The 11755-nt window shown below is 47.9% G+C and overlaps 1 protein-coding gene across 3 annotated transcripts in view; it reads right to left on the bottom strand.

Annotated features, from left to right (window-relative positions):
- Positions 1-693: 693 nt before the first annotated feature.
- Positions 694-11755, bottom strand: part of NKX2-8 (NK2 homeobox 8) — a 74480-nt gene continuing 63418 nt past the window's right edge. The window contains exons 1-3 of one of the 3 annotated variants that reach the window (XM_043490160.1): positions 3435-4031; positions 2063-2892; positions 694-1400 (exon numbers count right to left, since the gene is read on the bottom strand). In XM_043490160.1, coding sequence (XP_043346095.1) covers positions 844-1400; positions 2063-2219 — 714 coding nt within the window. In that variant the 5' untranslated portion in view covers positions 2220-2892; positions 3435-4031 and the 3' untranslated portion in view covers positions 694-843. Of the gene's footprint in view, positions 1401-2062; positions 3053-3434; positions 4032-11755 lie in introns of those variants that run through there. The other 2 variants (XM_043490162.1, XM_043490161.1) reach the window with 2 other exon arrangements.

Below are 11755 nucleotides of genomic sequence, written 5' to 3'. Positions count from 1 at the left end.
CCACCCTGGCCAGGTGTCACGCCAAGAGGCGGAAAATCACAGCTGCCCAGTGAGGCGCTCGCAAGGCATAACGGGGTTCCCCGCGTGGCCCTCGGGTCCCCGAAACGAACCGCCAGCAGCGCGCTCAGCCCGGGTCCCGCTGGCATTCCCCGAGCCCTCACGGAGAAGCTCATTATGCCCTCTCTTTATGCCCTTCGTGGCCGACTCGGTTGACTTTCGGAGTTAGAAGCTCCAGCGGCTCAGGGGCCTCCGTCTCACTTTGGGAGCAGAGCCACCACCCCACACTTAAAGGACCCCCACACTTAAAGGGTGCCTCTGCTCTCTCCTCTTCTCTCTGTTCCCCTTGTTTCTTCCTAAAGGCGTGTGTGGGGACTGTGTCCTGCCCTTCTACCCAGCTCGGGGTGGGCCTTAACTTCGCGGGTAAGGAGTGGCCCGGAGCCCCAAACTCCGGATCGGGAAAGCACTGCTCCCACCTCCGTTTCCTGGCAGACACGCAAGAAGGGGACCCAACCCTACACATTTTATTCTCGCACCACAAAGAGGAAAAATATTCTATTTCTCAAAATAAGTTGCTTCCCATACAAATAGCTATTTTTAAATGTACAAATAAGGTTCAAGCAATAAAATCTAGCTCTGGGTTTGGCGGTCCAGGGAAGAGGAGACGGGGTGTCTTGGCGAAAGCTTCCCTCGGAGTGCCGGCCGGTGGGGGCGCCGGAGAGGACCCCGCGCCGAAGGAGGTGGGGCGGCGGGACTCGCTCCAGGTCTCCGGCTCTAACCCGGCTGGGGCTGCAGAGCTCACTCCAGGTCCGGCGTAGCCCCCAGGGCCCGCGCCCCTCGGCTGCCTCACCAGTTCCAGGAGACCAGGGCGGGGGGCGCTAAGTGCTGGTAGGCGGGGAAGAGGCCGAAAGCCGAGCCAGGCCCGAAGGCGGAGTAGCCTGGCACAGGGCAGGCGGCGGCTGGCGGCGCCGTGCTCTTGTCCCGGGCGGCGGCCGTGCCCCCCTGGGCGCTGCCGCCGCACGGCTGCCCGTCGCGCACCAGCACGGGCACCACCACGCGGCGCAGCAGGCCGGGCGCGGCGCGCACCTCGGCAGCCGCGGCCAAGTCGGGCGCCTCGGCCACTCCCGGCGCGCGCGCGCGCTTCAGCTTGTAGCGGTGGTTCTGGAACCAGATTTTGACCTGTGTGGGCGTGAGGCGCAGCAGGCGCGCCAGCTGCTCGCGCTCGGGCGCCGACAGGTAGCGCTGCTGCCGGAAGCGCCGCTCCAACTCCAGCGTCTGCGCCTTGGAGAACAGCACCCGCCGCTTCTTCCTCTTCTCGGCGTCCGAGCCCGGAGACGCAGGCCGAGCGGACGGCCGCTGCGACGAGTCCCTCGGGCTGGCCTCTGGGCTGCTCTCGTCCGAGGCTAGGGACGCAAAGGAGACACGGCCCTGTGAGACGCCGGCCGCCGCTGGAGCGCGGGCGCCGACCCACGAGCGGGAGGGCGCCCCCACTCGCCCGCGGCTTTCGGGATGAGGCCGTTTCCTTCCCTGGACCCATATCTGGACACCCAACTCTCTGAATTCGACGACCTTTTAGACCACAGCCTGGGACTGCACCTCCAAAGAAACCCACCCCGGGAGTCTATTAAAACCAACCCGTCCTGGTCGCTGCGCTGGCAGACGAGTTCACTGCAAGCTGCCTCACCAAGACGGGCCACTTTGAGGTCGACTGCACTACGGTTTGCCGACGTTTGCAAAACCCTGAATCCAGGCTCGCCAGTACTGCTCATCCCAAACCGAGGCCAGAAGAACGTGGCCACTTTTTCAGGCATTTAAGGACGGCGTCTTAAATATTTAAATATTCTGACCCCTAGAAACGGAAACCCAAATCCCGGGCGTTAGTGCCAGGCGCAGGGATCTGCTCTCAAGATATGCCAACTGGCTTAGGGGTTTCAGGAGGACAGAGTCTGTGGGTCCAACACTGAGGAAATCCAGACCTTGGGCTGGGGTTTCCACTTCCCCTCCCCGCACTAAGCCCGCTCACTCCCCCCGCCTCCACCCCCGCCGCTGTCCTCTGCTCACTCACAGGGGTAGTGGCCGCGCTCGGATTCCAGCCAGGTGGCGCAGGGGCCGGGCGCAGGGGCGCGTAGCTCCGGCTCCCTCCTCCGCAGGTGCTGCGCATCCTGCTCTGGTAAATCCAGGAGCCTGCGCACGGTGAAGCTGAGGTGTCCAGAGGTGGCCATGGCCGAGCAGAGGAAGGAGGCGGGGGCAGGGCAGATCTGGAACCGAGGGGCGGCCCGCGACGCCGCTCCTATGGGTGGGCGTGAGAGGCGCACGCCATGCGCTGGCTACCGAGATACTGGCGCGTTTACCGTGGAATCCCAGTTTATATAAACAGCTCTTCCCACCCGGGACGCTTTGAAAGCCGAGGTCCGGGTCTCCCGGGTGTTAAGTACCTGAATGAGTGCTGCACCAAAGCCCCGGCGAGCCCGGAAGGTGCCACCTCCGCCCCCCGCCCCGCCCCGTCCTCCGCCCCTCGGGCGCCCCGTTACCTCCCAGAGGCGGCAGGAAGCTGCCCTCCGCATTAGTGATTCTGTCTGATTAGTCCCAAGTGGGGACAGATAATGGGGATTGTTGCCAAAGAATAACATCTTGGGTGGCGAGCAGTGGCCACCGCCCTCCGGTCCCGTCTTCCTCCTCCTCCTCCAGGGCTGACTTCGAGCCTGGCCCCGCGGGAGCGCCGGGAAGGGTGGGGGCGACTTGGGTGGGTTTATGAGCACCCAGGAATTTATTCCTTGTTAGCTTTATTCCTCGAGCTTGTTTGCTGGAGTGTTCGTTTCCCGCAATTATCCGGAAAGTGATTTACAAGGCGGCGTAGAACACTGGCGCGCTCTCTTTCTCTTTTTGGCTGGGCTCCTGTAAGGATTCAGAGGCGAGAAGTTGCAGGCGGGCGCAGAGGAGAGGCCTGGCCTCGCCAGCGTCTGTGCAGAGGGTTTCGAAGACCTCTAGGAATCTCCCACACCCCAAGCGCCCGCAAATTCAGCGGTGCTCGGGAAGGGCTGGGAGCATCCGGGGAGCCCCAGGCCAGCAAAATGGAGGCGGAATCAGGCCAAACTATTTTCCTACGAGGTATTAGGCTCGTTTTCCCACTCTGCCCGGTGGCTGGCCCAGGCCCACTCTAGGCCTCAAGGGCGGTGGCGTTTCCAAGGGCGCTCTAGGAGGGCGTTGCTGCCTCCTTGGCGTCTGGGCACCTCCTGGCCTCCGTAGCCTCAACGTCAGGCCGGGGACTGGAGGTGCGTCCTCTGCCCCAAAGCAGGCCTTGGGTGGCTCCGGCTCTCCGCTCCACCAAAGCTGCTGGGCCTGGTCTAGTGAGGGACCGATTGCGGGAGTTAGGAGTGCGCCCGCCGGGCTGAAAAGATGGCCTGCTCGGGGTTTCCCGACATCTTCTCGTTCCCTACCCGAGGAAATGGTCGTGTAGAAGGTGCAAGGAGCCGGACACATTTTCTTGGCTCATGGTTCCACGGTAGCTGCGCTTCAGCCAAGGGCCGAGCGAGCGCGCTCTCAGAAGCCTCTCCTTCCGCAGCCAGTGGATAGGGTAGTGGGTTGTTAAATTTCCGTGCGAGCCGGCGGCACTCAGGTGGCCGCACCTGAAATCCTGCAGTCACCTGATCTGAACTCGGACCCGGCTCCCGTGCAGTTGCGGCCGCCCCACCCGGCCTGGCGCACCCTCCCCAGCAGCTTCCCTGTCAAGCGTGCCCGAGGCGCCGGGACTGTGCGGCGCCCTGGGTGGTCGGGCGGAGGCAACCCCAATACAGGCCAACTGCTAGGCCGCGGACAAAGGGGAAATGGAGCTCGACGCCCCGGACCTGTTGGAAGCATTTGTTCCAGTCAAGATTTTGCATTTGTTCAGTCCGAAATAATGCGTGATTGACGCCTGCTCACAATGCGCTTTAGCGCGCCGGGATAAATCGGAGCTTGTCCTGTGTTGTCATGGTTTTCAATGGGGTTCAATGGGATTGGGAGCACGATCCACTCTGCTGGCCGTCTCTCCGAAGTCTCGGCAATAGATTTATTAGTTATGTCTTTTTAAAGAAGATTAAATTGAAATGGCTTGGCTGTCCCGGCCGAGCTAGGGCGGAGGAGGGAGCCGGGGTGGAGAGCGGCAGAAGCCGGAAACCCTGCGCGCACAGTGCCCAGCACCTAAGCTCCGCACCCTAGAGGTTGGGCAGGTCAGAGACTGACCCAGGGCCGCGTGGCCTTCTCTCTGGCTGGCGCCCGATGCGTAGCAACCTCTGTCAGCCCCTCTCCTGGGAGAGGTGGAAGGAAGGTACCGAAAAAGACTGTCCTAGGCCAGTATTAGGACAGACTCCCAAATTTGAGTCTGAACTTGGAGGCTTGTGTCAGGTAGAAGCAGCTCTGACCTGGAAGCCAATTGGCATTCCTAGCGAGCTTTAATCACCTCACCACTCTGAGGCTTTTTTTTTCATCCAAAACAGAAGAGAATAGATTCAGTAATTTCTAAGGACTCTACCAGTTTTATAATTACATATCTGTTGAATTTTTCTAAAACCGTCTTCATCGCATTAACCAGCAGACTTTGGTCTTCTTACCCTTCTAGACGTCTCATACCTAGGATCCTGGCCCCACATTTTCCAGGATGTTCTAGAAGAGGATGTGACATCTTTTGAGTTTCCCAAGGAGCCTCCACAAGAGTGGGGAGGGGTAGGTAGATAACAGTTTTGCCAAGAGAACCAAGTCAAGAGAAGCAAAAGAAGCGTCTTTCCTGGAGTGACTGACCTCTCTTAGCCTTTTAATCTATTTAACATCCTAAGCCCACACTGACGTGTAGAAATAAGCAAATGGCACTCTTCAGTTCTTAAGAGCTCTTCAGCATCAAATATTTGCTTTTACTCTTAGTATTTGGCTCCCAAAGAGGAGATACATCCCCCATCTAGCAATTGTGCTCTAGGAAGGACCTAGCTCTGGGATTAGCTCCAAATATTACTTCTAGCCTCACCTCCCTTGATCTGGGAACGGTGTTCCTGGGCCCCAGTCTGTGTTTTGAATTCCCCAAGTACAATACCCCAGGAGGTACAATTGTGTACCTCCTGGTTCTGGAAAGCACTGTAACTTCCCTACCTCATCGTGGATTCTGCATTAGTCCAGTCCTCCTTTCAGCTGTTCTCTGGGACTTTACCTAAATTATCTCCAAGAGCCAGAGCCCAAGGACTCCAGGAGATAGTTCCACTTAAACTGTGTCTTCTGAAGAAATGCAGAGAAAAAGAGGGAGAGCCAAAATTACTAGACGCAGGTGCTTTTTTAAATTGCCTCTTCGCATCAGATGAGCTCAAAGACATGGGAGGAGAAAATCATTTTTTGATATTGGGTCATTAGAAAAAAGGTTGTGATATTGTTTTATACATATTAGAAATATCCTAGAAATCACTGGTGAACAAATGACTGGCTATTCTTTTCCAGTTTTAAAACATTCTTCGGTGCTCTGGACACTTGAACTTATTTTGAAACTCAACATAGCTTGTGAAAATTATTATTTAATTAGATAAGTATTTGTTTCCCTGTAATTGGATGTAGTACATCTCAATCCCAGTAAGAGTTTTTAATCTTAAAGCATCTGTGCTATAGTGAGTATACTTAAGCAGTCTGCACTAATCACCCTTTCAAAAGTATTAGCCAAGATGGTCATCACTGTTGCGTGCTTGAGAATTTAAGACTAGAAAATTCTGAAATAAAACTAAAGTATCTTGATTTTTTTTTTAAATGATTGCATCTATATCTTGCATTCTGCTTTTAAATCCTTCCATTTTGGTTAAGTGTTTCACAAAATCCTGCAAATCTATACAGTCTTGAAAAGAGGCAACATTGCAAATTCCCCTTGATAGATGGAGGGCCCTCAACTGCCAGGACATTTTTCTTTGCCTCATAGCAACTGCTCTCCCCTTTTTATCAGTATTCTGGTTAAAATAGCAAAAGGAAAATAAAAACGGGCTTTTGACATTTCCAAGAAGAAGTGAATGATTTTCATCAGCCTTAGGATGGAAAGAAAAGGCAGCATTTAAAATCAGACCTCTTTGCCTTTCCTTCTAAAAACTACTTGCCATGAATAAGTAAACATTTCCCTTTTAATGGCTAATAATCAATTGCTTGGCGGTGGTCCAGGCCTGGCTGCAGTTCTTTCTTAGTTGTGCTGATGATATATACACATGGGACAAGGAACAGCAATTACTTTCAGATTGGGAATTTAGTACATCTTTGAAATGGGTTTTAGATTTTATTGTTTAATGTCAAATGACAAGATTTGAAAGATCCCACCTCAAATTCCTTAAAATATTGACTTTACATGGACTTTTTTGTTGTTGTGCTTGATCACAGAAGAAAAGTTTTTCTCTCCAAATATGTTTATCTAGTTGTTTAGTTATATACATGCAAAAAATGTAGGGGGTAAAATGGTTCAATGAATTAAAAAGTAAATGTATTTTATTATAGTCTCCATTTCCTAAAGAACCAGCAAATAACTTTTTATTTTTAAACTAGTTTATTAAATATGTCTGGTCTTTCTCATGCCTTTCCATGGTATAAGAGTAGCTGTGATAGCATGGAGTGTAAATTGTCAGAATAAAAATAATACTACATTTTGCGGAGGGTGCTAAATCTTATTTGTCCAGAGCTAAACTCAATTTTATCTAATCTTTTCTTTTTAAAAAGGTAACAACTTATAATCCTTTGTTTGACTGATATAGATGTAACTTATATCATACCAAACTCTTATTGTGTTTAAAGATCTAGGTCCTAAGTCACACTTAATGTCACACCGACATCGACAGAGTAGACTGACCCCAGGAACACATTTTATATTAAACATGTTTTATAATACTTGCCCTGGTACATCACAGACAGGCCTGCCTACAGGGCATGCATATGACCACCAGCACTTCAAGTCAGTTGTTATTATTTTTCCATAAGTTACCCAAGCAATTATGAGGTCTTTTTAAATATACCTTTACTTTGTCTGATACTAGGGATTTTTAAAGGGCTGCATTATTAAGATGAGATACTATTTGTCTTATTTGACAGCAATTCAAACTCTAAACCAGTTATTATTCTGGGAGAGTCTTTGTTAATACTTGCTGAAAACAAGGACCACAGTCTCTCAGAATCAAATATTCCATTTTCTTATCAGTGATGAGGATAGCATTAGTAATATAATGTCACTTCATGTTTTATACATTTGAGAATGTTTGCAATGTGCCCTCACCCTTGTTATCACAGGACAGATTACCTAGAAGAAGCAAAGCTTAAGGAGAGACTTGAAGGCAGATAGACTGTGATATCCCTAGAATTGAAGAAATTAGGGAGGAGAATGAAGAGGACCTAAAGAGGAAAAAGAGCGTCTGTTGTAATAGAAGGTATTAGAAAAGAATGATTCGAAGGTGAAAGAGAAAGAGAGCCTGTGCTAGCTTAGAGGTATAGGTTCAATTTGATCTCATCAGCTCCAAGAGAAAAAAAATGCCCGAGCCAGAAAGGTCCAGTCAATAGTGGCTTCTATTATATATTCTCCCCCAAAGTCTTTATATTTATAAAAATTAATGACAATAGCTTCCAGTTGTGAGACAAATAAATCCTGAGGATGTAATGTGTAACATGAAGACTATAGTTAATGGTACTGTTTTGTATATTTGAGAGTTGCTAAGAGAATAGCTCTTGAAAGTTCTTATCTCAAGAAAACCAAATCTGTAACTAAGTGTAGTGATGGTTGTTAACTTATTCTGGCAGTCATTTTGCAATACATCAAATCATTACATTATACACCTAACACTAATACAATGTTATGTGTCAATTATATATTTTTTAAAATGACAGTAGATAAATGTCAGCTAAATTTTAAAGCATTTCAAGTTTTTCCAGATTTGATTTAGCTTACTCTGAAATGTTCCTTTGGAAAAATCTTTTTCCCTCTTCTAAGAGGAGGCAAAAGTGCACAACAGGAGCATGAAATGACAACCTCACAGGAATTTCCTCACAAAAAAAGGAAAAGAGCTATATATGTTTACTGCAGTCTCTGGAACGCCCTTAGCCAGCAAAGGTGGCAGTCTTTGTATTCTTGATTAAATGGGTATTTGCACTGAAGTCAGATACCACACAAAGGAAACAAAACAAAATAAAAATGTCCTTCGTGTTCTGTTTTTCAATCATTTGTGTGAAGGAGGTTCTTGGCCTTTATCACTGTCAGTGAAAAGTTCTTCATTGGAAGGAGACATTCCACTCACCCTGCTTCTTGTGCACAGGGAGCTTACCATGGAAACTACCTCTGGAGCCATCAGACAAATATATAAATGACAAAGCTCAACACTGGGCATTTTAGGTTTGGCTTTATTTCAACAGCAGGATATGAGGAAGGGTGCTTGGAATTTCTTGAGAAATTTATTGTTCTAATTTATCTTGCTCTGAATCTTAAAACTCATGAATTGGACTTAATTCAAGTTAGGAAATAACTAAGAAGTGACTTTATCTAAGGGATTCTAATCCTAATATATGTATGCTGTGTATTTAATATAACTATGTATAGTAAAGCTACACTTTTTTAGGTGATTTTTTAAATGACAGCTTGCGTATCCCCAAGATAGGAAATTTAATATATGCTTATATTTTTAGTTGCTTATGACCTTTAATTAACTGAAAGAAAAAAAATGTATTCTGCTGAATGAGTTTTTTGTTGGTTTGTTTAACAAGATCCATACTAAACTGTGGTTGACTTATCCTTAAAATATAGCATTTTGCTTTACAACAGTAACCTGAAGAAATTTAAAAGAGTGCTTCACAAAACTTATATTGTATTTTTTTTCCATTCCATCTGCTTGTCAAGTTCTCATTTAATTTAAAATTTCCATAAAATTTGTGTCCACCTTTCCTCAGCCTATGGTCACATGAACCAACTGTAAAGACCACCTGAGGCTGACAGTGAGTTTCTGTTGCTTGTTTTCCTTACCAGCTCCTCACATCAAGGCAGTTCACAAAAACTAGACTGATATATATTCTTGGATGGCTATGGCATCAGGACCTGCATACATATATTTGGAGACATAATTGGAATTCAGTTCCTTCCTTAGGCAATGGTGCACAGGTGTGTTTAGGTGGTTTGTGGTATAAGAAAGAAATGGATGGCTACACACTGGATTTTAGTTGCTCTTTGGCTTTGTCTACTTCAAAAGAAAAAAGAAAAGAACCTTTTCTTCCTTAAGGAAAAGGATTGGTCTGTAAAGCAAATTTAGAGGGGGGAAATCAAGGAAATAATAATATGTATGCCTACAAGCTATACATTCTATTTCTTACATATTACTAAAAGGACTATTAAAAGTGATGAACTTTGTGAAAGCGAAGGTGCCAGAAGGCAGGGGGTTATACAGTACAATTGATAGGTTATCTCTGGTGAGTTTAGTCCTCTGGTTCTTTCTATTATAAAAGATAAAGCCACTCAGGTTTCAGGAATTATCATCTTAATCATTTCTTTTATAGAACCATTAGGTAAAGTACATGAATATCTCTTTTTATCACGTACACTCATTTCTCCACTACTGAGATTTTCTATTATGCAAATCCTAGAGAAGCCAAATCCTACAGATTTTCTATTATTCAAGTCCTAGTAGGTTCCTGATTCCCCCAACAACTGATTGGTTGCGAGAACATTCCCAAAGGGCAGGCAGCAGAGAGGGGAAACTGCTAGTGTCTCAAAAGGGAATGGAGATGTTTGCTTCGAACGGAGGTGGACGCAACTGGGTGACGGGAAGGGAAAGTGAGTGAGGAAAGAGAAAGGAAAGAGAACAAGAGAGTGCCTGTGTCAGCTCGGTGATCACCCATTTCCATCCAGCCCTGGTTTTTACCAGCCTGAGGTGGGAAAAGGGCCAGCCAGTGGCAGGGAGTGGGTTTTACCACCTCTGGAGCAGCACATAGAGGAGAAAGGGTGGTTTTGTTCAGATGCCAATTAAGGGACCAGGAGGCCTGCAGCATTTCAAAAGTCCTTGTAGGGAACAGAGACTAATTTCCAGGAATCCTTTGTGATTTGTTTTTAGCAGCATCTCTCAGTGACTAGAAGAGTGTTATTTCATCTTGTCTAAGTTGTATTTGTTTCCAAACTGCTTAACAATGCTAACTGGGGGTACAGACACTCTTTGCAAGTTGCATTTTTTGAAAAAGATAACTCACCCTAGCAATGAACATAGATTGAAAACCAGTTAAAAGCCTGTGAGAACAAATGGGTCTTAAATCGAGGATGGAACAAAGGGAAGGTGGGGGCACATCCCCTAATGTCAACAGGCAGAAAGCCGCACGTGCATAATGGCCATGGAAGCGACCACCCACGGGGACCCGAGTCACTTCCGGAGACAGACAGAGACCTGGAGCCAGGGGCCAGGCCAGCTACCCTGAGTCCTGCTCAGGAGGCAGCCGGGGTGGCCGGGATTGTCTTAGTCCTGTTTCATGCCCTGCGTGTATCCACAGCCCGTTTTCTTCCTCCAAATATATCCCAGAGGCAGCAGGGGGACGCTCTAGCAGCTGTGGGCAGCAGCCACGCTGGTGGTGATCCAGAGGGTATTAATGAGAGTGACTGAGCACCAGTTAGAGTCAGTTGAATTACACAAATTGATAATCCTCTGTACTGCCCACCGAAAGGCTGTCCAGCCAGCCTTATTATCAAGCAAGGCCCTCATGAGGAAGAGAAGTTGTAATCCACAAATACACTGTTTCATTCCAATCCCAAAGAAGGGCTGTGCCAAAGAATGTTCAGTCTACCTGACAACTGTGCTCATTTCTCATGCTAATAGTTACGCTCAAAATCCTTCAAGCCAGGCTTCAGCAGTACGTGAACTGAGAACTTCCAGAAGTACAAGCTGGGTTCAGAAAAGGCAGGGGAACCAGAGATCAAATTGCCAACATTTGTTGGATCACAGAGAAAGCAAAGGAATTCCAGAAAAAAAAACATCTACTGCTTCATTTACTATGCTAAAGCCTTTGACTGCGTGGATCACAACAAGCTGTGGAAAATTCTTAGAGAGATAAGAGTACCAGATTATCTTATCTGTCCTCTGAGAAATCTGTATGCACATCAAAAGCAATAGTTAGAACTGACACGGGACAACAGATTGGTTCAAAATTGGGAAAGGAAAACCACAGGGTGAAAGTTAAAGTGAAGTTGCTCAGCCGTATCCGACTCTTTGTGACCCCGTGGACTGTAGCCCACCAGGCTTCTCCGTCCATGGGATTCTCCGTCCATGGGATTCTCCGTCCATGGGATTCTCCGTCCATGGGATTCTCCAGGCAAGAATACTGGAGTGGGTTGCCAGTTCCTTCTCCAGGGGATCTTCCCGACCCAGGGATCGAACCCAGGTCTCCTGCATTGCAGGCAGACGCTTTAACCTCTGAGCCACCAGGGAAGCCCCATACCACAAGCTACTCCTTATATATTGTCACCTTGCTTATTTAACTTATATGCAGAGTACATCATGTGAAATGGACTGGATGAATCACAAACTGGAATCAAGATGGCCAGGAGAAATGTCAACAACCTCAGACGTGCAGATGATACCATTCTAATGGCAGAAGGTAAAGAGGAATTAGAGCCTCTTGCTGAAGGAGAAAGAGGAGAGTGAAAAAGCTGGCTTAAATGTCAACACTCAAAAAACTAAGATCACAGCATCCAGTCCCATCATTTCATGGCAAATAGAACGAGAAAAAGTAGAAGCAGTGACAGATTTTCTTTTCTTGGGCT

The sequence above is a fragment of the Cervus canadensis genome, chromosome 17, assembly GCF_019320065.1.
Source record: "Cervus canadensis isolate Bull #8, Minnesota chromosome 17, ASM1932006v1, whole genome shotgun sequence".
NCBI classification, from domain to species: domain Eukaryota; kingdom Metazoa; phylum Chordata; class Mammalia; order Artiodactyla; family Cervidae; genus Cervus; species Cervus canadensis.
Note: the sequence above shows the minus strand (reverse complement) of the source record. Positions and strands in the feature narration are given on the sequence as shown.